Here is a 26,935-nt window from a genome sequence, read left to right as displayed (position 1 = left end):
ACCAAACAAGTCGGGTCTGTGACTTAACATTGAATCCTGAAAAGGATGGTGCTTTCTCCCAAACCCTTTTTTCGCGCACCTTTGTTTTGCTCTTCCGCAATAAACAATTGCGTCGGAAGCAGCTTCCCCGCGAGTGGTTTTAAGTTTCCCAAATGTGCCAAATAATGACTTAGATTCCCCCAAGCAACCGCTGACTAACATGGACGCGTCTGACCAGACGCGCTTGTGCTGCATTGTTGCCCCGCAGCTCCCGCTGGGATAACTCGACGGCATGTGTACCCGGGATGGAGTTACTGCCGACAAGTCTCCGGGACAAAACCAGGTATTTGGGGTGGGATATCTTCAAATCGATACAGGAACATGCGTATACTTACAGCAACAAGGCTGGCGTTCAATTGACGGAATGCTCTCTGTTGTCAATCAAAGTGATAGATGTGTCGAATCTCTCAGGGTGTGACTGATGTTGACTCGACAGCACACGTGGTACGGTGCCCCAACTTGCTTCTCCAAGACATGTCGGAGAATATAGCTGAGCCACCAGAAGCCGGATAACATCGAGTTCGATAGAGCAGATAATGCGGCGCAGAGCATTTGGCAAGTCAGGGCTTCATCAAGATAACGTAGAAGAGTTATGCTCGTTCTCCAAGTTGTCGGCTTGCGCCTGTAAAGCAGGAGCGTGTTCAGTAGGTATTCGCACCAAGGTCTGCGGCAAGGGAACTGCTTGGTCGTCGTCTTGATCATCCGTGGCTTCACGGGGTTTGGGTATCTTGGCTGTGTATCAAGGTTAGCTTCTATAGGCTTTCTCCTGATTCATCCGTAGCAATCATACCTGACGCCATGTTGATAGCCCGTAATACATTGTGCCAGTTTCCCAGTACTGTTGCGATTGCTGTTTCCAACGTCAATGAAAATCCTTGACCCTGACTTCTTCAATCTGTACCTTCAGTTCCGTCTGATAATGTAGATAGCTTTGCCTCTAGCGCCTCCATCTGGTTTGCGACAGCTGCGCTCAAGTCTCTCAGCTCTTTCAGGTTCTCTAGCTCGGCCTTCTTCTCATTGATTCGAGCTTGGAGTGCGCTCGACTGGCCTGTGGACTGCGAAGCAGCGTTGCCCGATGCCGAACCTTGGCGAAGGTGGCCCGAGAGGGATCTGGTAGAGAATGCCATGGTCGTCGACTGTTGTAGGTGTTGGATTGTGAGGGAGTTGAACCGCGTGAAGGTGGTGGACGAGGATTCGTTACGCTTTGGTAGCACCCCACCAAACTTGAGAGAACCGACACTCTATCGCTAGCAAGCTGGACTAGGTACTTAGTAGAACGACCGGTACAGCTCAAGCCCGCCTCGACACTTGATTGGAGCTTGAGTTGATATTTGAGCTTGCGGTGGCTTTGTCAATAGAGCATTACGAATTGTAAACAGCGAAATCTGCTGCAACAGCATTATTGTGCCTTGCGGAAACAATTCCCACGTGGTGACGCAGGTGATTTTCTGGCTGCAAGACAGTTAGTTGGTGGTTTGTCTGGCGCCTATCCTGGCTTACAAGGAGATGGCGCGGGCACCCCACCGCCAAGGCACGCCATACTCCTTTTGGCAGTCTGTCTACCCTGTCATTGCAGCTTGTCGTCAATATTTCCAGAGCTTTTCATTTCCCTCCACCAAAAACCTTGCAACATCACATGTTGACATTACATTCATTCGCGTCGCGTCGCCAAATACATACGAACACATCACCTCGACACTACGATCATAATCCACGATACTCCCGCATCGAATTTTCAATAAGATAACGACAAGAAATATTGGTTCAGCTCACAACGGACTGCGTGCGTCATGGCGCGATTAAATGAGCCCGTCGCGGCACCCGACGGGATGGAGATCTGTATGTTTGGACAACAAGCTGAATCGTCCATGTTTGACTTGAGCTGACTCGTCTTTTCGCAACAGTGCGCCGCAAGTTTCTCCGTCAGAACCGAGACATCGCTAGAGTCAACTCAACACAATCTTTACGTATCCGCAGCTTGGAGAATGAATGCGCTCGCATGCTCTCAGAAAACCTCGAACTGCGAGGCCAGATATTACGTCTTGAAACCGAGATCCAGGAGAGTCGAGCACAGAGAATCGCAGATCATGCATTAGAAATCAAGGAGAAGATGGAGGCACAGCTCCTCGAATGGGGCTCGATGCTTGCAAGCCTTGGCCACGAACCACTACCTAGGAATAGGTCGCCACGCGCAAATAAAAGGCTCAGAAGGGATCCAAGCTTGGGCCTCGCCGGAGCCGGTTCTCCCAGATTCCGGAGGAGAAATACCAGTGAATTGGAGGCTGCCGCATTGCAAGAGGGCCGATTGCCCCCGCTTTGGGAAAACAGGCCTTGCCCCCGGGAAACTCTGAAGTATGCTCTTTTCTTCCCCCTGTAATGAGAAAACCAAACTAAGTCAGCCATATAGTCGCGATGAAATCTTGGCTCTGTGCTCAGAAGCCGAGGAGACTGAGTCCCCTGATCTTGGGCCTCCGCCCATGTCCCGCTTTGTGGATCCGGAGCCGGTGAAGATTAGCTTGTCGACAACACAGACGCCGATGAGTCCTGCCGCCGAGGAACCACGATCGCCTCATCCATGTTCGGAACAGGCGCCTGAGCATATGGCTCTAGGAAGGGTGCCACAGGAAATTGTACCGGGACACGTTGAATCTACTGCCTCAAAAAGTCCAGCAAGGAACTTCGTCGAACTACCCGTCCCAGCCACTCAGATTTCTAATGTCACTCTGAAGCGGAAATCGAGAGCAGACGAAGATAAGGAGAATGCTCCTACAGCGAAGCTAGGAGGGGACCCTGCCAAATCCACCAAGCTACGAGAAAAGCTAGCAACTACCAAACCATTCAAAGATCCATCTGCAGACAAAGGAGATGGACACGAACAGATCACGACCAGTGCTCCAGTTCTTGCGCCGAGAAAAGCTCTGGGAGCCAAGAGCACGAATGAAGTTGTGAGCTCGCCAAAGAAGCCAGCGAAACGGCCGCTTCTGGACGAAATTGCTCAGGAGAAGGCGAACGCCAAGGGGTCTGGCAAAGTAAGGGAGCCATCCAAGCCAAAGAAGAAGGAAGGAGATTCGAAGCCGGTTGAGATATCTGTTCCGCAGCCAGCACCAGCTCCTTGCATGCCTGTCGACGTAGAACCCGACTTGATGTCTTCTGAGCCAATCTCATCGGCAGTGACTTCACCAGAGCCCCAGTCGCTTCGTGACACGCCGCCGCCAGCTGATATCTCATCTACGGGAGAGACGAGTCGAGTAGGCAGGAGGGCAAGGTCCAATGTCAGCTATGCAGAGCCAAACCTGAGAGACAAGATGCGGCGGCCTACTAAGCAGCTCTTCGATGCCGTAGCAGGGGAAGGCAAAGCCATGCGACGAAGTAGTCAGTCGAGACATAGCGATATGTTTCCCGCAAAGTCTGATGAGAAACCGAGCGACTGTAAATCCAAGGATCTGGAGGGATCCGAGAAGGAAGAGCACGTTGCAGCAAGCCCTCTTGTTCAAAAGGTTTCCCGAAATATGCCAACAGAAGATCTGCAAACAACAGTCGTCACGGAACGGAAGAAGCGGGACTCTTCAGCCGCAGCCCAAGGAGCTGGTGCTGATAGTTCTAAAACGGCGACACGGCCAATGAACAAAAAGATGGAGGAAATAGCCGCAAGGGAAGCAGAGGTTGCCAAGATGTTTGATGGGCCTGATGTCTATGAGTTTACTAGCTCATCTCCGAGCCGCCATGGCTCAACCACGACTTCAGTCTCCGAAGATGGGAAAAAGTCGGCTAGTTCTCGCAGCGGCAAGTCAAGACGGCTGAGTTCGATGCTCAATGAGGATCTGGGTAACGAGTCCACTGCGACAACCCAAAAGCCTCGGGCTTCGAGAAAGCGAGCGTCGATGATGGTTCAGAAGACCGCTTCGAGCTTTGATGCCGACACCTCGACTAGTGCTGATGGAGATAGTAGCTTCAGTAGCAACAGCTCGGGAGACACGGAAGTGACGGGAAGAGGGGTTTCGATGAGGAGGCGGAGCATGATGTTATGATCACTGCCTGAGTTGTATTGATAAGCTAGCCAAGGGGGCGGCTGATTTTGCTTGCATCATGAGACAGGCTGTGTTTACGACTTCTGTATATGATAATGAGCGGGCAAATCCCTTTGATGGTTCGTTGGACTGGCCATACTATAGCGTTGGAGTACGTCACGAAAATTGGATGTGTAAACGTTTAATGAAATTCATTCTTTTCTTCATTATTTTGATATATCGAATAAATCGTCCATCTCCTTCAAGTCTCCCAAAGGCCTTGGCTAGTTCGGTGTCGACTGTCTGCCTACGAATGATTTAGACTTCCATTGCTGCGAAATTGCCATGCTCTTTTGGCAGGCACTCCCACGATGGCTGGCATGCCGAGACAGAAAATCTCACAGCTATGAGCTGGGCCACCAAATCTCTCCCAAAAATCGTTATCGCTGTACGTACTACGAGCTGGAAGCAGGCTCGACAGGCTTTGTGTATGTGACCTTCTCCACCGCAACATTTTCCACACCATTGGCATCCTTGCGAAGCTGGTAGACGTAGAGGGTCAAGCTGATGCCCTGGACGTCCATGAGGCAGAAGCTTGGGTTGATCTCCTCCTCACCGTCCTTGCCATCTTTGGGGCCGAGCCAGCCGGTGGTGTAGGCGCCAGTGGCGCTGCCGGGGTTGACAAAGAACTTGTCCATGTACTCAAAGGCGTCGAAGCGGTGGGTGCCGCCCCAGCAGAGGACGTCAACGTCGAGGCGGTTGGCCTCGGCCAGCAGCACGTCGGGCTCGGTGGAGACGAGTGTGAAGCCCTCGACGAAGCCGATGCGCAGCGAGCCGTGCGTCACCACCTGTGACAGCGGCAGCGAGGTTGCCTCCACGTCCATGCGGCCCTTGACGATCTTCAGGTCCGGCGCGATCGCGCGCAGCATCTCGTACGTCGGCTTGTCCGTCAGGTTGCCCAGGCACAGTGTCTGGCCAATCTTTCCGGGCGAGAGCAGCTTCTTGAACTGTTTGCGCGGGTCCGTTGTCAGTCTATGGGGCGGGTAGAGTCGTTGGGCGTGCAAGAAAGACGTACCTTGGGCGGTATGTCGAGCGCCCTGTCGGGGATGTGCATATCCCCTATCACGAGGATTAGGAACGCCATTGTAGATTATAGTATGTGCCACTGGATATATCGGATGGGTGTGATAAGAATCGTTGCGTGCCGGGCCTGGTCTGTTCCTCAACCAGAGAGGTCACCGTCGGGTTGGTTCAGGCGCAGGCAGAAGCAGAAACTCGATGGCCGGGAGCGGCGATTGCGTCGTTGGCGGATGGATGAGGAGAATATTCTGTAGTTTCAATTGTTGTCGCTCACATTACTAATCACGAGCTTGGGCGCTTGTGCAGATGTTTCGAGCGAAGAGCCTCAAATGTCGAGCAGAAGCCAAGGCCCGAATGTATGCACGTTCACTTTACATTACTAGGCCCAAGTGAGGGAGTTGACGTCGTGATACCTTGACTGCGAGATCTCCCCCAAATGGAGCTTGAGCCCAGCAGCAGCCCACTTCGTTCCGTACCTAAGCCCCTCTGCAAGCAAGCATGGAACAGGGGTCTTTTACGGAACAATAAGCCTTGCAGCCACTGCAGCATGGCCGAACCGAAGACGGAGGTCAACGTCGCCAGAGCTCAGCTGTCAGCGGCAATTGCTAGTCGGATTCCTCCGTCCACCGCGCAAAAAAAGGGACAAAATACAAGACGGGCAAAGACGAAAGTGGAGGCTGCTTAGCAAAGTAGAACCGCTTAGAGGTCAAAACAGCTCAACTCCCTTGTGGCAGAGAATCGTTTTGTTTTCCCTCGGATTTCTGCCGGTATTATTTCGTCCTCTCGGGTGCTCGTCCGCGTATTACTGCACCTGCCGGAAGGCTGCCCGTTCTAAATCCAACCATACCCTCGGGCTATTCTGCTCTGGTAACCGGCTCACCTCCAATTGGCTGTATAGTGACAGAAAGCTTCTTGGAAACAGACGCCAAGGGTCGCTCACGCACAACGAGCGATTACTCAGGTACCTTATTCACAAGCAAAGTTTGGAATCGATGCGGAGAGCCGTCCGATCTGTGGTGCCCCACCTCCGCGGCGGTTGCCCCTCATATATTACAATGAACCCCTCTGCCCGGGTCTCCATGATATCAACTCACCTGTCTGCAAGCTCTGGACTTTCGACCTCGGTTTCTTCTGTTGCTAGTTCCCCAAACCGTGCATTATCTACTACCCAGCCAAACAAGATGTCGTCTCAGCCTGACCACCCAACCTTGCTCATCCCGGGCCCCGTTGAGTTTGATGATGCCGTTCTGCAGTCTATGAGCCACTTCAGGTATGTATAGTCCTATGAGCTCGGCTCTATACCCGAGGTTGTCTAACCTGAAATCTTGGCACAGCGAGTCTCACGTTGGACCCGGCTTCGTGGCAACCTTTGGCGAGACCCTGACTTTACTCCGCCAGCTCTTCCAGACCACCGACTCCTCGGCGCAGCCTCTGGTCATCTCTGGTTCCGGTACCTTGGGATGGGATCTGACCGCCGCCAACCTGGTCGAGGCTGGCGAGGACGTTTTGGTCCTAAGCACCGGCTACTTTGGTGATGCATTTGCCGACTGCTTTGAGACATATGGCGCAAAGGTCACAAAGATCACGGGCCCCATTGGTGGTCGCCCGCAACTACCCGAGATCGAGGAGGCATTGAAGTCCAAAAAGTTCAAGGTCGTCACCGTCACTCATGTCGACACATCGACTGGTGTCCTCAGTGAGCTAGAGAAGCTCTCTGAGCTGGTCAAGAGAATCTCCCCAGAGACCTTGTTGGTCGTGGATGGTGTCTGCAGTGTGGCATGCGAGGAAATCCAGTTCGACAAGTGGAAGATTGACGGTGTTGTTACGGCCAGTCAAAAAGCCATCGGCTGCCCAGCTGGTCTCTCCATCTCCATGTGGAGCGGCAAAGCCATTGAGGTGTTCCAGGCCCGAAAGACGCCGCCCGCCTCGTACTTTGCCTCGTTCAAGAACTGGCTACCTATCATGAAGAACTACGAGGCCAAGAAGCCGTCGTACTTTGCGACGCCATCGCCACAGTTGATCCATGCCTTGAACACAGCTCTTGTTCAGATCCTTGCCAAGCCACTCTCCGAGAGATTTGCCAGGCACACTGAAGTATCAGACAGAATCAAGAAGGCCGTGACGGATCTGGGCCTGAAGCAGGTTGCCGTGAAGCCCGAGGACCAGGCGCATGGCATGACTGCCATCTACCTGCCGGAAACTGTCAAGGCCACCGAGTTGCTGCCTAGACTCGCCAAGAGTGGTGTCGTTTGGGCCGGTGGTCTTCACAAGGAGATTGCCCCCAAGTATGTCCGTTTTGGACACATGGGCGTCAGTGTTGTAAGTAATCCCATGGTTGCTCTTTCTTTGTTGTATAGGAGTCGCTAACCTTTATCAGACCGACCCCAACAGGAAGGATATCGACAAGGCTCTCAACGCGCTTTCGAATGGGTTGTCGGAGCTTGGATACCAAAAGGCATAAACGATCTACATGGCAGATATGTCGGATTAGACAAATGATAGACGTGATAGATATGTAAGCAATAGTGACACGTAAGAATGAGCCATGCATGAGCAAAAACCAGTTGATTCCGCCTCAAACCAAAATCTTTCATTGTCTCCTAATATGTATCGTGAGGTTAAACTGTCTGTTTGTTCTTCACCTTCACAAAGCATCCACTGATGCGGCATGACTTTCGGGATGCCAGGAGAAGTTTCCAGTTTTTATGTCATGTTTTGGCTCCACCAAATTCCGGCAGCCCGGAGGTACACATACCGCCGACTCAAGTAGACCGGGCAAAGGTGGACTCTTGCCATAAAAATTGCATCGCGCGTGACCAGGTTCCAATATAAAAGTGGCGAGATCGTTCGTTGGCGGCGTGACTGCTGGCCGGCCAGCTGGCTATCACAGCTTAATTGCTTGTGCTCGACGCTTGATTGTTAATATTTCAGCCAATGTCGAGGTAATGTGCTTGGCGTTGGCGTTGCGTTTGATAAATCGAAGCCTTGCTACAGAGTGCACATCAGTTATTTTGGAATTATGACGTGACCATAGACGTCATGTTTTCTAATTTACAATTCGAGATGAAATGGCAATATCTTGAGTTCCTGCTGGTAATATCAAATTTAACAATTCTGACCCAATCACACTTGAAAATTGAACACAAGGCAATTAATTCTGTCAGATGGAATGAGTATTGTAAGGACTTCAAGCCCAGGTTGTTAATGCAGTATAGACGGAGCTAGCTGCCTTGAGGTGCCTACCTTGAACCTAGCTGGTGACAGTGACATAATTCGCGGAATTTGGGGGCCATTCATTCTCGGGGAGGTCGCGCTTTTTCGCAAGGCGACAAGCAGATGAGACAGTGAGGGGCAGGTTCGCCCATTTCTCAGCCGCCCGCTTTTTAGGTACTTTCCCAAGGCCGGCACCCAGTCCACTGGAGATTCGCGCGTAGAGTGCATACAGACAGTTAGCAGCACCACATCTTAGTGCACGCAGTGACTGCAGTCGGGGACCTCAGCAACCGCCCAGAGGACCCAGCGACCCGCTCAAAGCAGCGTGTGTTGACGCCAGTGGGGAACCAAATCCAGTCCGTCCAAAAGAGCCGCCCGCCTTTGATACTATCAATCTTCTTCTTCACCTATTTTTGTGAAGAAGGCACTCGTCTGTCCTCGCCGTTTTTTTTCTTTATTGCAAAAGAACCGAAACTTCCTCTTCTCCTTTACCTCCCCCCCTTCGATACCCTACCAAGCTGCGGCTTCCTTTCAGTGCCGCCTTGTGCAAATTGTCCTCATTTGCAAGGCACATCGCTTCTCTCCCATTACCTCTTGCGCTTCTCGACACCCTCCTCCATCTCCCCCGCCACCAGAAATCACCAACAGTTCGCCCTTCACGATGGCGCCCTCGATCGAGGAGCTCGATGCGACCGTCCGCACCTTCTACGAGGGTCGCGGCGAGCAGGTTTGTCATTCCCAGTATCCAGACTCTTTGAGCTTGGCTCCCTTGAACTTTGCGACCCAAGTACAGCTCCAACGTGCTAACCTCATCGTCTTCCCCGCCTCTAGCAAAAGAATGCCCAAGCTGCGCTCAACCAGGTAAGCTGCCTTGCAACAACCGACCAAAGATGATGTCTTACGGCTGACCTTTCTACTTTTTCAGTTCAAAGAAGACCCCGATGCGTGGCTGCTCGTCGATCAAATCCTGTCTGATGCCTCATATCCGCAAACCAAGTGTAGGCTACCATACTCTACATTCACAGCTGCCGAGGGATCGCAAGGCTGACAAATTACAGATCTTGGTCTCCAGGTGCTGGACAACGTGATTATGACGAGATGGAGGGTCTTGCCAAGAGAGCAATGTCAAGGTTCGTGTGCAAAGCTTTTTCTATCATAATTTTGACCAAAATTATGTCGACTAACGCCCTCTCACCGTGCAGGTATTCGTAACTTCGTCGTGAACTTCATCATTCAGTGCTCCAGCTCCGAGGAGTCGCTCAAGGCCCAGCGTACCTTGCTCAACAAGCTCAACTTGGTCCTCATCTCCATTCTGAAACAGGAGTGGCCTCACAATTGGCCTACCTTTATCAATGAGATCATCTCGTCTTGCCGAACGAGTCTGTCGATATGCGAGAACAACATGATCATTCTGCGCCTTCTTTCGGAGGAGGTCTTCGACTACTCGGCCGATCAGATGACCTCGGCCAAGACAAGAAATCTCAAGACTACCATGTGCAATGAGTTTTCTCAAATCTTCCAGCTCTGCCAGGAGATTCTTACCACAGCCAACCAACCTAGCTTGGTGAACGCCACTCTGGAGACGCTCTTGCGATTCTGCAACTGGATCCCCCTTGGCTACATCTTCGAGACGCCTTTGATCGAGACATTACGTTCGCGCTTTTTGGAAGTTCCCGAATTCCGAAACATTACCTTGCAAGTGTTTACCGAGATTGGTGGATTAACAACAGCCGCCCATGGACAACCAAATGCGTACAGCGAGCAGCTCGTCAAGATGTTCTGCGAGGTCCTGACCACAGTTGCCGGTTTCATTCCCCTCGAGCTAGACCTCAAGTCTACATACCCTCAGAGCAACTCGAAGGATCAGGAGTTCATCCAGAACTTTGCCCTCTTCCTGTGCAATTTCTTTGGCCAACACGTCAATCTTATCGAGAACTTGCCGAACCGCGACTTCCTTACTCATGGTCACTTTTACCTCATTCGAATCTCGCAAATCGAGGATCGTGAGATTTTCAAGATCTGTCTGGACTACTGGCTCAAGCTCGTCCAAGAGCTGTACGAGGAAATGCAGTCGGCACCTCTGCAGGAAATGAACCCCTTGATGAGCTTGGGCAGTACCGGAGCAACATCGGGCGCACCGAATCCAAGCGTTCTCGCAAGTCTCCCGCTGCGTATGCACAAGTTCAAGGAAGTTCTTTCGAATCTGCGTGTTGTTATGATTGAGAAGATGGTCCGCCCAGAGGAGGTCCTCATTGTCGAAAACGACGAGGGTGAGATTGTGCGAGAGTTCGTCAAGGAAAGTGACACCGTACAGCTGTACAAGACCATCCGCGAGTGTCTTGTTTACCTGACGCATCTGGACGTCGTTGACATGGAGAATATCATGACCGAGAAGCTTCAACGTCAAGTCGACAACACCGAATGGTCTTGGCACAACTGCAATGTTCTCTGCTGGGCTATCGGTTCCATCTCCTTGGCCATGAACGAAGAGACCGAGAAGCGCTTCCTGGTCACAGTTATTAAGGATCTTTTGGGCCTTACAGAAATGAAACGAGGCAAGGACAACAAGGCCGTCGTTGCTTCCAACATTATGTACATTGTTGGACAGTACCCCCGATTTCTGAAGGCTCACTGGAAGTTCCTTAAGACGGTCGTCAACAAGCTGTTCGAATTCATGCACGAATCCCATGAAGGTAATTCACTTTTCTCAGAGACATGATGGAATCCATTAGCTTACCAATAACAAAAACAGGTGTTCAAGACATGGCTTGCGATACTTTTATCAAAATCGCCCGCCAGTGCCGCCGTCACTTCGTGGCTCTGCAGCCAAGTGAGAGCGAGCCCTTTATTGAAGAGATCGTTCGCAACCTGCCTCGGATTACTTGCGACTTGACACCGCAGCAGGTACACACTTTTTACGAAGCTTGTGGCTTCATGGTCTCCGCCCAGGGAAACAAGCACCAGCAAGAGAGGTTACTCGCCGAATTGATGGGGGCACCGAATGCTGCATGGGATGAGATCATTCGTGCTGCCACCCAGGATCCCACTATCCTGCAGGATGCCGAGACCATCAAGATTATCGGTAACATCATGAAGACTAATGTCTCGGCTTGTTCTTCTGTTGGCCCATACTTTGGCCCTCAAATCGGCAGGATCTACTTGGACATGCTCCAGATGTACCGCGCAACCAGTCAGCTGATCTCTGATGCTGTCGCTCGCGATGGCGAGCTTGCACCACGTATGCCCAAGGTTCGAGGCCTGCGAACTATCAAGAAGGAAATTCTCAAGTTGATTGAGACTTATGTGGACAAGGCTGAGGATTTGACTGCTGTCCGGCAGCAAATGGTTCCTCAACTGCTGGATTCTGTTCTGGTTGATTACAACCGCAACGTGCCCGGTGCGAGGGATGCCGAAGTGCTGAAGGCCATGTCGACCATCATTGGTAAACTGACCAACTTGATGGAAGACCAGGTACCCGTCATCATGCAGAACGTCTTTGAGTGCACACTGGAGATGATCAACAAGGACTTCTCCGAATTCCCCGAGCATCGTGTGGAGTTTTTCAACCTCCTGCGAGCCATCAACCTGCACTGTTTCCCAGCTCTCTTAAAGTTGGACAATCGTCAATTCAAGTTTGTTATTGATGCTTGCATGTGGGCCAGCAAGCACGACAACCGTGACGTTGAGGGTGCTGGTCTTAACATGTGCCTGGAGCTTGTCAATAACATTGCGGAAAAGACCGATGACCCGACCAAGAACGCTTTCTTCCAGCAGTTCTTTACACCCATCCTACAGGATGTGTTCTTTGTCCTAACCGACCCGGATCACAAGGCTGGTTTCAAGACTCAGTCGATGCTGCTGATGAAGCTGTTCAACTATGTGCTGCCCGCTGAAGGTGGTACTCCCAAGATCCAAGGCCCTGTCTACACCGACCAGGCTCCTTCGGGTACTTCGAACCGTGATTTCCTCGCTAACTTCGTCGGAAATCTGCTTCGCAATGCGTTCCCCAACCTCCAGATGTAAGTGTTCAGTGCTTCATTGTATGCTTAATAATCCGACAAGACTGACCACTGCACAGTGCCCAAATCAACCTTTTTATCGAAGGCTTGATTGGTCTCAACAACCAGTACGACAAGTTCAGACTGAACCTGCGTGACTTTTTGATCTCTCTCAAGGAGTTTGCTGGTGATAATGCCGACCTGTTCGCGGTTGAGAAGGAACAGGAGACCCAACAAAAGCTGACCGCGGACCATGAAAGACGAGCCAAGGTTGGTGGTCTGCTGAAGCCTTCTGAGATCGAGGCCGAGGATGATGAACTGTGATGATGTTTTGAAAGAGGGGGGCGAAACTGTGCCATACATGACTCGGCTCAGGCTGTGCGTGGTGGGCGCTGATCGACCGACAAAACCATGCAGTAATGGTTGAGGGTCGTATGGTCTGCGACGGCCAAGATATCAACGACTTTGCACAGCGGTCCGCCACGCAAGAGCATTGGCTCGTTCTACATTTTTATTTTCTGCGTGTGTGATACCAAGATAGAGAGGGCTTTTGGTGAGCGTACCGAGTCATCGCCAGAGAGTTGGGAGCTTTCCCAAATGAAGAACGCATAACCGTAACGACGTGGATGTTTGAGTTACTTTTTTTCATTATTGTATGTAGACATGACGAGTTCCGTCTGGGACCAGGACTACGTATTACGGCAACTAGGACGGACCGGGACACTCGACGCAGGTCATCACCCGTGGTGGCCGAGCGAAATGTCAAATAAAAGAAGAAGAAAAAGGGGTGAATAGCGTATGGGGTCTGAAGATGCCGTGGCAAGGAATGTTGTACAGCTGTGCACCAAAGGTCATGCCCGTGCCGAGATCGTCAGGACTTGCCTACGTTGCTACTGGGTAGAATCAGTAAGAAAGTGGTTATGAGAAAATGAAAATGATAATAGCAAACCCCATTCCTGGCGTCACGCGTTTTCTTTGGATCGGGTGGGTGTATACTTATTTCAATCGTGCTGAATGAAACAAGACGTGGTAGGTACAAGAACAATGAAGACGTAGTACATAGCGGGGCGCATTCGGGCACTTGGCAACCATGCCAGAATGGAGAAGTCATGTTGCAGAGAGTCTTGCTGTGCCTCCTTGGCTGCCTTGAGCTTTTCCGTGCAAAAACGAAGCCGGGTGATGAAGGAAGCATCTTTATTACCACACAATCACTTTTTCTTTTTATTCTCCAATGGGAATATGGTTGTTTACAATGGCCAGTACCATTGGTCTGAGTATCCTTACCGTTTTGGTATCCTCTGCCAAAATGGTACTGGTGACAATATCGTATCTCTTATCCATGCCGACCCTTCTTATTTCCATCACACGCATCCTTTCCCCTGTATTCAAGTATCTCGCGTCTATCCTTGGGCCATTGTTTCTCTATTTCACAATTGTGTTCTCATACCCTGTCGCCGTTTGTTTCCTCCCAATCAACCTGGCTTTGGTGATGGTCACCGGCTTGCTTGCGGCGACCATCTCTGTGTGCCAGAGCCTGGCTCGGACGACCATCATGCAATCTGTACCAGCACGTCATGGATATGTCCTCGCTTGGATGTCAGTCCCGCTGAGTCTGGTGATACACCAGGTCCGACATTTATATACCATTCCCTCGGCCGTTCTTATCGGCATTCTAGTCTGTGGTTTTTTGTACGCCATCTCCATTGTTCCCATCATATTTATGCTTTTTTGGGCCATTTCCATTTACTTCTTCCAACCCTCCATTCCTTTCTTCGCTGGTGCTTTTAATCTGGTGTATAGACCTCTTTGGGCGCTGCATGTAGACTCGGTGATCTCATGCATGCCAAAGAAGTCAACAAGTCTGCGATCATCGGCTATCGGCTTCCAGGCTTCCATGTATTGGTATTCGGTCACCTGCGAATCCTTGTTTATAGCAGCAGAGACTTACCAAATATACATGGTGTGGTGTACGATAAAGTATAAGACGCGTGACGTTCTTTTTACAGCAATCATCAACTCACGCTTGGCGGATATATCTGCTGAGGGGATGGCTGCCGCTCGCGCGATGTACAACAATATTTTCACCGCAACGTGGAGTCTTTTACAACTTCTATATATCGTGGCTCCCCCAAATACTTTGGATGTGTGTATTGTGCTTGCAGGACTCGGCATCAGGCTCCTACTTTGGTCAGCCTCGCAAACCGATATCGTGACCAAAGTATTTCTGGAAGCTTTGAACAATCTGCATGAGGATACACTGTCGGAAGCAATATTATTGAACAATTCTGTGTACCAATCCTTGCCGGCTTTGGAACACGGAGGCGGATACATGCAGGGGAGGCTACTGGAGCTTCAACCTGGTTCGGGCAACGAACCGATCGTTTGTACCCTCGGCATCATGGAACTTGGGCATTCAGATGGGAAGCCCTACGAAGCCCTCTCATACGTCTGGGGAACGTCTCCGTGGACATCGCGTGTTCAAGTCAACGGGAAGAACTTTGTCATATCGATAACTTTACACCGGCTATTGCTTCACCTGCGCCGAGAGTCGACCCCAAGAGCCCTTTGGATTGATGCTCTGTGCATCAATCAATCAGACTTGGCAGAAAGAAGTTCCCAAGTTCTACTCATGCCGATCATATACTCGAATGCCACCCAGGCAATTGTGTGGCTCGGCCATCATGAGCCATTGGGACTTGAGAAGACCTTTCAGTATATGAATCTGCCCTCTCAAAATGGAGCCAAGAATGACAGAGTCAACAATCGAATTCATTACGGCAGTAGCCGCGTTGCAGCCCAACTTCTCCGAAACGACTATTGGACCCGAACATGGGTAATACAGGAGGTTGTCCTAGCGAAAAGTGCCGTGGTTCAGTGTGGCAATTCAGCTCTTGCATGGGATCGCTTTTGTCGCCTTGCTCATGCCAGCACTCAACATTCCTTCTTCCCAGTGAAATCTACTCACTTTGACAAGTTTGAGGACTTGAATGATATTCGCACATCACGATTATCACTTCAGAATGACTCGAACACAGCACCAAGAAAGTCTAGGTGTTTGAGAGCGACAATGACTCGACCTGAAAACTCGATGGATCTCCTGTCTTTGTGCTACAGATTCCGTTTTCGAAAGAGTACTGATCCCAGAGATAAGGTGTTTGCTTTTCTAGGACTTTCAGATGTTTCAAAAAGGCTTCTGAATGTTGACTATTGTCGCCGGCAGTCCTTCCTTTGCATAGAACTTTCTATGCGGCATATGTGCCATTCGCGCAGTTTGTCTGTTGTTGCTCTTGCTGAATCCATGAGGGCAGAGTCCAAACTGGATAACCCAGCCGTTGGAAAGCCAGATTATATTCCCACCTGGTGTCCATCATTCTTCCGCTCTGACGGTTGGTTTGATGACAACCTGCGCCTCTTGTGGACAGGTCTACCAAGTGATGAGACATCTTTCTCTGCAACAGGCTGTACCCCAACCTCCATTGCTCCAGAATATGAAAGCTCGCAAGAAGAGACAGCTGATAATCATTCCTCGTTTCATTTGCTGAAAGTCCATGTGTTGCCAGAGTTTTCCGCCAAAATCACACACGATGGTCGGTTTGACGACCCAAATGACGAAGCACTCAGCAAGACATTCCGCATTGATGAAACACTGCATGCAACACTGAGAAGCATAAGTGGCCAGATCTTGCCAGCAGAACGGACACTGAGCAAGGAAGCTGTACGATTGAGGAAGAGTACTGATGCTCATCGTACAAGTCATCACCCCGCGGCATTGTTGGACCAAGATATGTCAGCCGATGAGCTCCTGCACCTCACCCTCACGGCTGGCAAATTTTCGAAATTTCCAACTGCTGTTGCCAACCCCTCTCGTGGGCAATACCATCAAGCGCGCCGCCATGTGTACTCTGGGCGAAGACTATTCGTGACCGGCAATGGTCATCTTGGCCTGGGCCCCGAGGGTCTGAGAAATGGCGGCGAGCTGCATCTCGTCCTGGGCATGGACGTCCCCGTCATATTACGACCGGCTTTGAGCGAGTGGGAGCACTTGGGCACGCCCTACAAGTCTGCATGGGTTTATGTTGGTCAAGCTTATGTGCACGAAATGATGAGGTACAAGGGCGATTTAGTCGAGGATATCCGACGCAGCAAAGTCAAGTTGGAGGAGAGAGTTCTTGTATAGAATCCCATGTCGACACGGAAACGGTCGTCAATGATATGTTCTTAGAGGTAGTCAGTCTCTAAAGACAAGCCGATTGATAATGTTTGTGTGAGATCCCAGGTGGCAGACAAATTATGAATAAACAAGTTGCTGCTTCAAGACAGCGCCGTGTTTCTGTAAGCTTGCCCAGAAGCATCATCCCTGTAAGCCTTTCAAGTATATAACCCAATAGGAAGACGGTCGCTAGGAACGTGCAGCGAATACTACCTACCCACTTATTCTGCCAAGGGCCTTCCAAGAGACACACTACAGACACTATTTTATTTCCGCTTGTCTTGACCGAGTTTGGAATCCTTTGAGATGAAATTTCCGTCTCTTTTCTTCTGAGGCGGCGGCCATCTCTGCAATGTGCCTTGTCCTCGGGTCTCATTCGTCGGATGCGATCTGCCTTGCTCATGCAGGGATTCATCAAACTCGGATGTGTGCCGTAGCCCCGAGGCCATTGCCATGGGTCTACATGCATGTGTATGTGTGTGTCTGTATAGGGAGGCAAAGTGGCCGCGTTCTAGCGAGGTGGGTGTGGGTGGGCTTGCATGTACTATTAGCTGAGATGTCTCTGGCTAGATCGATTATAGGTTGGTAGGATGAGGAGCTCATTTCAATAAATCGGGCGGCTATCCTGAGGATTCTTTATATTAAGTGGTTGTCGACCGCATTTCGTTTTCAATTGGCTATACTTGACATTTGTCCTTGATCATTGGGCCGTGTCCTGGAAAGTGTGCAAGAACGAGGAAGGATAAACGAACTCTTCTACAAGTGCGTGTTGAGAGAAAAGGACTGTCACGCGACACACTCGACGAACCCCCGGCTTCTCGGACATAGCATCTCCGAATCACCCCCGAGAACCAAAACAAAGCATTAGGACTTATTTTGGATCGAGATGACTACTCTACTATTGACAGCTGCTCTCGCGGCCGTGGGAACGGCAAGTCCACACTCGCCGCGCGCTGCCCTCAATACAACGACATCCGCGGACAGTGTCGTCAACAGCACGACCTGCAACGGCCAGACCTATGTCTACCAGGAGCTTGCTGGGTACGGATTCGTCGTGTCGGATGCCGTGGACAAGTTTGGCGACACCTTGGGTGGCCTGGGAAGCGCAATCTACATTGACAAGACTTCGTGGAAGAAGTCGTGCAATGGCACTTACACGGGGACTTTGTGGAGTCTGCCAGATCGCGGTTGGTGAGTGAAATCAAGCCTGCTTCTACAGTAGCACGGTCGAGATGACCTTGATTTATTTGAATTAAGAGAGCCTGTCAGAGAGAAATCTTTTCTTTTCTTTCTTTCTTCCTTCTTCTTTTTTTCATTAAAAAAATGGCAGCGATCTCTAAAGATGCATTTTTAAAAACTATGCTAACACCTGCTTTAGGAATACGGAGGGAACGTTGAACTTTCAACCTCGAGTCCACAAGTTCACCGTCGCCTTGACACCAGCACCCAATGCGACCGTGGCGGATCCTTCGCCCCCAAACTTGATCTTCTCGTATGAAGACACCATACGGTTCTCAGGCCCCGACGGAACACCCTGCACAGGTCTCGATGCCGACGTCACGGGTCATCTCTCGTACCCTGGCTTTCCCGACCTGCCGGTTGCCACTTACACTGGCGACGGTTTCGGCGGCGACGGCCCAGGCGGGCAGAGAATCCCGGTCGACTGCGAGGGCTTGGTCGTCAATGCTGATGGCTCATTCTGGATCTCTGACGAATATGGGCCTTATATTTGTGAGTACTCTGTACTATGCATACTATTCATTGGCCTGGGATATCAGCCAGCCGTCAATGAAAACCAGCAAAGGCCAGAACTAACTCGCACCAGATTTATTCGATGCGACTGGCCAGATGCTAACAGCCATACGTCCACCCGACGCCATTGTGCCTTTTCGCAACGGCACCGAGTCCTTTTCGGCTGCCAGCCCACCTCATTATATCGACGACGGCAATGGTCCTCTCCCCAACCCAGAGCACCCCGATACTGGCCGCGAGAACAATCATGGCTTTGAAGGCCTCACGGTTTCCGAGAACGGAAAAAGCCTCTGGGTTCTGCTGCAGGCTGCCACGGTGCAAGAAGGTGTAAGTAGCCATTCCTAAGTGATATGCCACTTCTACGTTTCCATTTTACAACTTTCCACGAGTTTTGTCGGACGTGACATAGACCTGAACATCCTGACAATCATCACAGGGCCTGGAGAAACAAACACAAAGATACACACGCTTTTTGCAATATGACATCTCGGCACCTCTGTCCCCAGTCTACATCTCAGAGTACATTGTCCCGCTGCCATCCTACATTGACCCAACCGCCAAGGCGTCCAAGAACCCCAAGATCGCCGCGCAGTCCGAGGTGCACGCCCTGGCCAACGGACAGTTCCTCGTGCTCTCGCGCGACAGCGGCGCCGGCCACGGCCAGGACGAGTCCCAGTCCGTCTACCGCCAGATTGACGTGTTTGACGTTGCCGGCGCCACCGATGTCCGGGCCGCCGGGTACGACTGCACCAACTGCTCCGTCGCCGACGCGGATACCGGCGTCCTCGTCGACGGCGTGGATACGGCCACGTACTGCGGGTTCCTCGACTTTAATGTCAATAGCCAGCTGGGCCGTTTTGGCCTGCACAATGGTGGGGATCAGGATGCTCAGCTCCTGGTAAGTAACAAATCTCACTCCTTTCTTCGGCTCTCCCATCTTGGAAGGTTCGTTATCAAGAACAGCTAGTTGACCTCAATATTTCAGAATGAAAAATGGGAATCTATTTCAATCGTTCCTGTCGACCCGCGAAACCCTGATGACGAGTACTTCGTCTTTAGTTTGAGTGACAATGATTTCATAACACAAAATGGGTTCTTAAACAATGGACAGTTTACTTACGCGGATTCAAGTGGATATAATCTTGACAGCCAGGCGCTGGTGTTCAAGGTCACTATCCCCAGCTAAGCTAAATGGAACTGTCTCGCAGTCCTGGCCATGAATCACTGGGTATGGTTCAAAGGACAATCATTTCATGTTATCATACTCAGCAGACAGGAATAAATTTTGCTTTCTTCAAGATTTAAATGCTATCGACTCTATCAAAATGGATGATCCTATGACTGTTAACTGGTAGAGAAGCGTGTCTCGTGGCAGTGACTCTTCTGGTTGGGGGCACCTTCAGCTTAAAAAGGGCCAAGGGAATCCGCGGTGCATCTGTTGTTCTGTGTTTATCAGCACGAAAAGGCCACCGTCAGTGTAGTTCATGCGAGAAGGGACAAAACCGGAAGACGCCTGTAACAAGTAGTATCCGTGATCCGTTGTCATTATTTCGTGTGCTGTGCCGACGTCTTTTTCGATATCATTTTTTTTTCCTTTCCGGGAGGATGGCCGATTAAATGGTGGAGAGTCATGCTGAGCATCGTCATCAGTGGGAAAGTCAATCTATTACATCCATCATTACTTACAGGAGAGAGTCCTAGACGAGCCGGTATTGAGGCCTGATTAGTATCTTAGATAGCCTTGGTGCGAGAAAACAAACTGCTGTAGACGGCATCCACAACAGGTGCAGCGCTGATCATGCGTCCTCCAAAATAGCGACCGTTCAAACCCTTGATGGCATTTTCGCCTCCTTGAACCTTGTCGAACTTGAGGTAAATGTCGCCCTGCGAATTCGGGTCTAGCGAGATATGGACCACATGGCCATACTTTTCCTCGGCTTCCTGTCTAACGTCATCCTCCAGTTCCTTGACCCAAGTTTCACCTTCTTCCCTAGAATGTGTGTTAGCAATCGAGTAATCGAGACAGGTGTAGGGGAGGGACTTGGCGTACTCAGCGGGATCAAACATGTTGTGCAAAACAACACAACGACTTGCCATGTTGACGTTGACGGGCAATGGCTTGGTCTCGGTCTTTGGTTTGAGGATCTGTCTCTCGTCGCGACCACCGTTAGGAGCATCATCAGTTCTGGCGAGCTTACGCATCAAAGCGTCACGGCTGTAGTTGTTGAAATTGACGCCACCCACGTCGGTATCGTCCAAGGCGCTGGCTCCGGTGGCCTTGTCGTTATCCCGGCCGCCGGCTCTGTCAAAGCCGGATGCTTGCTGGCCACGGCCGCCAGCGCCAGAAAATGCAGATCCCTGGTATGGTTGGTTCTGTCCCTGGAATCTCTGTAGGAGATTGGCAGTTGATTCGGGGGTGAACTTATCGTTGCCAAGTCCGACACGGATCGGACGACCTGCCAAGTCGAAACCGTTCATTTTCTCTAGAGCTTCACGAGCCTGATCAGCTTCACGAAACCTATCATCTTGTTAGCACTGTTCCAGAGTCTCTCTGTTGGCAGAGAACTTACTGTACAAATCCATAGCCGCGGCTGCGGCCGTTATCATCTTTCTGAAGCTGAACAAACTCAAGCTCGCCAAATGGCTCAAACACATTCTGCAGATCTTGCTCTGTGATACTGAAGTGGATGTTGCCGACATAAAGGCGATGGAAAGGAATGGAGTTGGCATGGGTGCCAGAGCTGTCTGTCGTGCGGACTTGGCGGTTCTTCTCAGCTTCGGTAAGCTGAACAATGACCGGAATACCTAGTAGTTTTTGACCTGTAAGCTGAAGAGCAGCAGTGACGGAATCTTCGTTCTTGAACTCGACATAGCCGACACTATGGTTGTGAGTTAGTAATTTGCAGTATCAGATGGCTGGGATGGGGGGGGACGGAGGCAACATACCCTTTCGATCTGCCACTGATACGATCCTTGACAATCTGCGCCTCGTTGACCGGGCCAACCTTTTCGAAAAACTCCTTGAGCTCCTTGGTACGAAGACGAGCAGCCAGCTGCTGTACAAAAACGGTTCTGCGATCACGCTCATCTTCGGTCAGCTGAGGAGTAGCATCTCTCTTGGGAGTGCGGCCACCACGGAAACGATCGTCATCCTTGCTACGGTGCGAGCGGTCCTCACGGTCGCGGCGCTCATCCCTAGGGCGGTAGTAGCGGTTCGGGGAGCGGGATCTGGAGCGATCCCGGCCTCCTCCTCCTCCTCCTCCTCCTCCTCGGCCTCCACGGTAGTAGTCACCGTCGCCTCCTCTGTGACGTCGTGAGTGACGGCGATCATCATCGCGACTTCGACTTCTACGCCTACTCTTGTGGCTACCTGCATCACTGCGAGGGGTAGCTTCCCGGTCGGAACCGCGATCACGACGGGCACGGTCAGTACTTCGGTCTCGGCGCTTGCGATCGTGGTCGCGATCGCGGCTGTCGTCGCGTGCGCGGTCGCGGTCACGGCGGTCGGCACGGTCTGTCTTCAATCGATCATCGGGCTCTCTGGACTTGGATTCTGGTGTCTCATCCTTGGTGGCTGTGGCATCGAGGAGAGCTTCAACGTCGAGAGCTGACATCTTGAGGGCGTGTCAGATGACGGCAAAAGAAAAAAAAGGGTTGGACCTTTGCAGAGTTTTCCCTGATGCTTTGACAAAGTCTTGTTGGGTGGGCGAATGCAAAGAAAACTTTACCCCTTCTCAAGTATTTTCGCGGTGAAGAGCTCCTTGGTTACGATAGCAAAATCTGATGCCCACTCGCAAACGGCGTCTTGGGGCGGTAATATGATGGTTGTTGAATGGAACGATTTGTCACAGCGATCGTCCACGTTCAAATAAGGCAGCTTCCATTGAAGTAGACTAGGTTAGAAACTACGGCCATGGCCCGTGCGCAGTCTGGCTTGACGCTAGTAAAAGTTGCCTTGTGTCTCAATCACTCCACTTTTGGCGGCAGGCAAACATTAAACTTCCAAGACTTGACATGTGATTAACATACAAAAGTCAATTAAAACGATATTGAATCGGTAATCGAGGCTGTTTGTTTAGGTTTGTTCATCTGGACTCGATATTTTCTTTTCTCTTCAATAAGAGGATGCAATGATGTACTGCTGAGGCTGATCAAGATGGAGCATGATCTCACAAGTTAATCAGCGAGGGGTGTTGACTCGTACATGTTACAACGACAAACTATCCAAGGCAGAAGCGTTTTTGCTTTTGCCACCGTGAGGTTATTACTTTTCCGAACAACTCGGCTCAGCCTTGCATAAACGATAATTCAATTAGTGACACTCTTAGTGCTGTCGATATAATATGTCGGCTATCTAAGCATTTTAGTCGTCCCCAGATTCGTAACAAGCTCCACATCGTATAGTAGTATATACAAAAGATGCCAAGGCCATAGAGACTGTGGCTTTAATTGTGATAGAGCCCTGGCCATAATTCGAGCCATCTGCTTTCGACTCAATATCAAGTGCGTAACCGGGCAGCTTGTAAGAATGTTGCGCCGAAACATGCCCGAGGCCCAAGCTCACTGCTTCACTTCTTTCCACTATCCATTCAAATTTTTATTATGAAGCCCTTATTGTCATTATTTTTTTTCCCCGGGCGACGAAATTGGTAATCACGGAATTTGTTTTGGAAAGTTTCTCTATTTTCAAAAAAAGAAAAAAGCTATTCAAATATAAGCAAACTCTCCGTCATACTCAATTCCATGGCTTTGATATGGTATCTAAGATTGTAAACATAGAGCGTAGCTGTATTATCATTTGCCATCTACTCAGACAAAATGACCATTGCAACTAGTAGCTGGGGCACAGGGAGGTCCATAAACGCATTGATTCAGAAGCAACGGTAGGAGGAAAGTGTTCTCTCAGAACGAACAGGGGAAAGGTACAGAATCACAATGGTTGGAGCATTATCACCTGAGCCAGAATAATATATAAATGAATGCAAATACTGTTACAAGTGCGAGATTGTGAAACTTCATGTCTTTGCAAACGGCCGGATTGTTTCGATTTTGTTTTCCAAGTAATAAGCACTAGGCAGTGACAGAACAATCCACGGGCTGATTATCCAACTCACATAGTATTGTTTGGTGAGAATCTTGAATGTGAAACCATCCAGGCCTACTAGATCCATCCTCCATTGTTGTCAATTGGGTGCGTTAAACAATCAGATCTCTGAGGCATCCACCGAGTGTGGCTTCGTCGGACAACTAGGTACTTAAAGCATTGCCAGACTTTCTTGGTTGTTGCGACCTTCTTTTCCCCTTTTCATCTCAGATAGCATTCCCTTTTCCAACTTGAAGAGACTTTTAGTGGCCAACCGCATTTTGGTCGAGCTCGTCTTCAGTTCTTAACACCCTAGGTAACCATCACCGTTTCCATTGCCCACCCAGCAACAACACACCAAACACAATTTTCTACTCAATCATTGACCGATTTTCTCTAATATTTCAAGTCACAGACACTCAACATCTTCAATCACACATTCCATCCCAAAAACAGTACAAAATAAAATTTAACTCCCAAGTCCATCTGGCCTTGTCACGTCTGGCGTTTGTCCCTGGACCTGAGCCTCAGAAGCCCAAGTTTTGTTTTCGCAGCTGTCCTTCAGACCCACGCGGCACAAAATGCCCGGCATTCGATCCTCGAGTGACTCGAGTGGCGGTGCTCTCCTCGCCAGAGCTCTCGAAGCCACGCCCAACAAGGACAACGACGGCATGGGCTCTACTACCAACCGTAGTGACTCCCCTTCGGACGACGAGATGGCCTTGGTCGAAGCCAGCGACCAGTTCAACAAGCTGGTCAATGATTCTCAGGGCTACCGTCCGCTCGTCGCTGCTGATGAGTACCACCAAGGTCATCATCTTCGCCGCCCCTCGACTGTGCGTCCTCCGAACTCTTTCGTTGACCAGTCTCCCTTTGGATCTCCTGGTAGCCATGTTCCACCCAGCGTGGCCAGCAGTGTAGGTGGTTTCTTGTCTCTTCTTCCCGCCTTTGAAAAGTTTCCTGTCATCCCAGTCCAATATTTTTGAGTCTGATCTTCAGCGCGAACTTCTTCACTGACTCCGTTTACTCAGCCATTGTATCGTGGATTTGGCGACATTCAAGCTCGACTCGTTACTGCACAACAATATGTTCGTGTCACTCCTGGATACAACAACGACCAGGCACAGAACATTCAGACACTACTGATGGGTGTTGGTCAAGATCTGACTCACTTTGCTACCAACATCATTCAAGAGCACACCAGGAGCCAGCACCAGGCTGGTGAGTTGCGCGTGCAGTATGAGAAGGCTCAGAATGAGCTTCTGTCGCGCCGTCAGCAGATCACAGATCTCCAGACCAAGTACAGAGAACTGTCACAGGACAAGGATTTGCATGCCAAGATGGCTGCTGGTCTGGAGAAGCAGATTGAAAGTCAGCAGAAGGATATCCAGCGGCTCCAGAAGCTGGCACAGAGTTTTGAGCAGAAGCGCGTGAAGCAGGTCAAGGTACGTTGTCATAGCCTCTCTCTTTCTCTCACTCATTATTTTTAATGAATTTCACTTCGTGTAACTAACAAAAATGATGCACAGGAGCTTGAAGCTGAGATCAAGTCGCTCCGCCTGGAGAGAGACAGCCACATGCAGCTGGTCAAGGTGTCCAATATTGCTGCTGATGATGACGATTCCGACAACGAGGAAATCGAAAAGACCACGAACAACAACAAGGGTGCCGCAACAAAGCGACGTGAATCTTTCCTGAACCCGAATGCATTAGAGTTTGGCCCTACAGGTGCCAAAGCCGACCACAGCAAGGAGATGCTCCCGCTGCTGCGCAAGTATGCCAATGAAGGTGCATCAAAGACCACTCAGCCGCAAGAGGCTCGATCCTACACGCCTAGCAGCATCGAGCCTCCCAAGCCTGCTCCTTCCCGCATGGGTTTCCGCAGTGGCACTCCTGCGACTCCTTTCGGTTTGCCAAACACATTCGGTGCAAAGTCCAACGCCCTTGTCCGTGCCAATACGCCTCGCCAGCCTGGCTTCAGAGCTGTCACCGAGTTTGGCTCCGTCGACTTCAACGCGCTGCAGAACAAAGTTGCTTGGGAGGCTGAAGATGTCGCTCACGGTTTCGCCCGCCTCTACGGTCTCATTGAGGGTCTCATTGCCAAGAACCACATTATTCCGCCTTTCAATGAGGCTGACGGCATGCTGGTTCATACCAACCCAGCCACCTGGAACTACATTCTGTCCATGGGCCTCAAGAACCCGACTCAGAGTGCCTCTCACATGGCCGATCTTCTCACCAAGTTCAAGTGCCGCCATTGGGTTATGAAGCGCATCATTGTTGATTACATCATCAACCGCCTGATTGTCCCCGAGATTTTCTTTGGCTTCAATGATGCCATTGACAGTCACTTGTCCGCTTTGCAAAGCCGCATGAGATCTCGAGGTCCCAGTAAGTTTACCATTCACTTCACTCTCCAAAAGTGATTACTGACACAATAATCAAGATGCAGGACGACCTCAGGGAGCTGAGAGACAGCGAATCGTCATGGACCATGCCAAGGTTGTTCAGTTCATTATCGAGTCCGGAGCTGAAGCCGACGAGTTCAGGGACCGCTCAGTTGCCAAGCACGTTGGCATGCTCATGGAGATTCTCAAGCCCATGCGGAGCTGCAGCATTGACGATGAGACTGCCCGCAGAGCCCTGACTATTGTCATCAACGCCGCCTGGACCATCACCACTCGTGTCTGGACCTCTGGCATGACCCTCCACTACTATTTCCCCGAAACTGGTAGCAAATTTGCCTACGGCACCATGCGCTCCATCAACTACACGGATACACCGAGCGACCAAATGCAATACCAGCAATACCGCATCATGCTGGTCGTCACTCCTACTCTCAGTCTGCGCGACGATCGTGACATGGATCGTCTTCGTACTCACGAACTCCTGAAATCGGATGTTCTCGTGATGCGATAAACATTTCAACTTTCCCAATCACAAAAGACCTTGATGGTCAGTGTTACTTCACATGTTAGAGTACCCACGGGTTTCTCGGGTTTCTTCACTCTACGGCGGGGGCTCTCACTTTCTTCGCCTTCCGCTCAACACCACGTGATCAGCTAGAAAAGCTAGCATGGCACTGCCGTGAGCGGTCATTCAAGCATGCGACACCATTATTTGGTACAAAACTGGGGGCTTGGAGGAAAACTGCCATCAAGCAGTCTCGTCTTCTTACTTTTCTTTTTCACTTCCTGGCGTTGGGTAAACGGTTCTCTCTTTCTTGTTTTTCCAGTCATCCGCCCTTTCCCATACAACCCAGATTGAGATGGGAGCCCTGGGCGAATTCTTGGCCATCAAACACGATGGTCTCATGCATCACAAGAACGATGCACTCATGCTTTTAGAGGAGATGCGGCTTCCTTCTCCCTGACCGTCACACAGCAACAAAGGCGGTCACAAAAATATCTTACACATGCCACACGGATATTAGCACAAAAGCGACTTTTCTTTTCTTTCTGATTTGGCTGGGGAATTCTACTTTCTTTTCCTGGAATGCTCCTTCTACATGGCATCCCTGAACTGTCCATTCCAGCATTATGTCGCTTGGATC

General features: G+C 50.5%; 9 protein-coding genes across 9 annotated transcripts; 6 read left to right on the top strand and 3 right to left on the bottom strand.

Moving 5' to 3' along the window:
* Positions 1-610: 610 nt before the first annotated feature.
* On the bottom strand, positions 611-1,166 carry PFICI_09415 (uncharacterized protein; the record flags this gene model as incomplete). Its single annotated transcript, XM_007837996.1, has 3 exons — positions 611-771; positions 830-889; positions 941-1,166. 3 exons carry the CDS (start codon positions 1,164-1,166, stop codon positions 611-613), a joined length of 447 nt encoding a protein of 148 aa, XP_007836187.1.
* Positions 1,167-1,829: 663 nt separating this feature from the next.
* Positions 1,830-4,067, top strand: PFICI_09414 (uncharacterized protein; the record flags this gene model as incomplete). Its single annotated transcript, XM_007837995.1, has 3 exons — positions 1,830-1,878; positions 1,944-2,391; positions 2,447-4,067. 3 exons carry the CDS (start codon positions 1,830-1,832, stop codon positions 4,065-4,067), a joined length of 2,118 nt encoding a protein of 705 aa, XP_007836186.1.
* A 434-nt stretch (positions 4,068-4,501) lies between these two features.
* PFICI_09413 (uncharacterized protein) lies at positions 4,502-5,190 on the bottom strand (the record flags this gene model as incomplete). The annotated part of the gene is made up of 2 exons (XM_007837994.1): positions 4,502-5,053; positions 5,122-5,190. The coding sequence occupies 2 exons, from the start codon at positions 5,188-5,190 to the stop codon at positions 4,502-4,504; spliced, it is 621 nt and encodes a 206-aa protein (XP_007836185.1).
* A 1,117-nt stretch (positions 5,191-6,307) lies between these two features.
* PFICI_09412 (uncharacterized protein) lies at positions 6,308-7,587 on the top strand (the record flags this gene model as incomplete). Its single annotated transcript, XM_007837993.1, has 3 exons — positions 6,308-6,396; positions 6,461-7,445; positions 7,504-7,587. 3 exons carry the CDS (start codon positions 6,308-6,310, stop codon positions 7,585-7,587), a joined length of 1,158 nt encoding a protein of 385 aa, XP_007836184.1.
* A 1,413-nt stretch (positions 7,588-9,000) lies between these two features.
* PFICI_09411 (Exportin-1) lies at positions 9,001-12,661 on the top strand (the record flags this gene model as incomplete). Its single annotated transcript, XM_007837992.1, has 7 exons — positions 9,001-9,066; positions 9,171-9,200; positions 9,265-9,337; positions 9,398-9,469; positions 9,542-11,032; positions 11,092-12,358; positions 12,418-12,661. The coding sequence occupies 7 exons, from the start codon at positions 9,001-9,003 to the stop codon at positions 12,659-12,661; spliced, it is 3,243 nt and encodes a 1,080-aa protein (XP_007836183.1).
* Positions 12,662-14,402: 1,741 nt separating this feature from the next.
* On the top strand, positions 14,403-16,514 carry PFICI_09410 (uncharacterized protein; the record flags this gene model as incomplete). The annotated part of the gene is made up of 1 exon (XM_007837991.1): positions 14,403-16,514. The coding sequence occupies one exon, from the start codon at positions 14,403-14,405 to the stop codon at positions 16,512-16,514; it is 2,112 nt and encodes a 703-aa protein (XP_007836182.1).
* Positions 16,515-17,433: 919 nt separating this feature from the next.
* PFICI_09409 (uncharacterized protein) lies at positions 17,434-19,485 on the top strand (the record flags this gene model as incomplete). The annotated part of the gene is made up of 5 exons (XM_007837990.1): positions 17,434-17,738; positions 17,926-18,278; positions 18,373-18,626; positions 18,736-19,197; positions 19,285-19,485. The coding sequence occupies 5 exons, from the start codon at positions 17,434-17,436 to the stop codon at positions 19,483-19,485; spliced, it is 1,575 nt and encodes a 524-aa protein (XP_007836181.1).
* Positions 19,486-20,030: 545 nt separating this feature from the next.
* Positions 20,031-21,913, bottom strand: PFICI_09408 (uncharacterized protein; the record flags this gene model as incomplete). Its single annotated transcript, XM_007837989.1, has 3 exons — positions 20,031-20,817; positions 20,870-21,178; positions 21,246-21,913. 3 exons carry the CDS (start codon positions 21,911-21,913, stop codon positions 20,031-20,033), a joined length of 1,764 nt encoding a protein of 587 aa, XP_007836180.1.
* Positions 21,914-23,963: 2,050 nt separating this feature from the next.
* Positions 23,964-26,301, top strand: PFICI_09407 (uncharacterized protein; the record flags this gene model as incomplete). The annotated part of the gene is made up of 4 exons (XM_007837988.1): positions 23,964-24,299; positions 24,414-24,827; positions 24,912-25,773; positions 25,829-26,301. 4 exons carry the CDS (start codon positions 23,964-23,966, stop codon positions 26,299-26,301), a joined length of 2,085 nt encoding a protein of 694 aa, XP_007836179.1.
* Between the last annotated feature and the right edge of the window lie 634 nt (positions 26,302-26,935).

The sequence above is a fragment of the Pestalotiopsis fici genome, assembly GCF_000516985.1.
Source record: "Pestalotiopsis fici W106-1 unplaced genomic scaffold PFICI_Scf_6, whole genome shotgun sequence".
Classification (NCBI taxonomy): domain Eukaryota; kingdom Fungi; phylum Ascomycota; class Sordariomycetes; order Amphisphaeriales; family Sporocadaceae; genus Pestalotiopsis; species Pestalotiopsis fici.
Note: the sequence above shows the minus strand (reverse complement) of the source record. Positions and strands in the feature narration are given on the sequence as shown.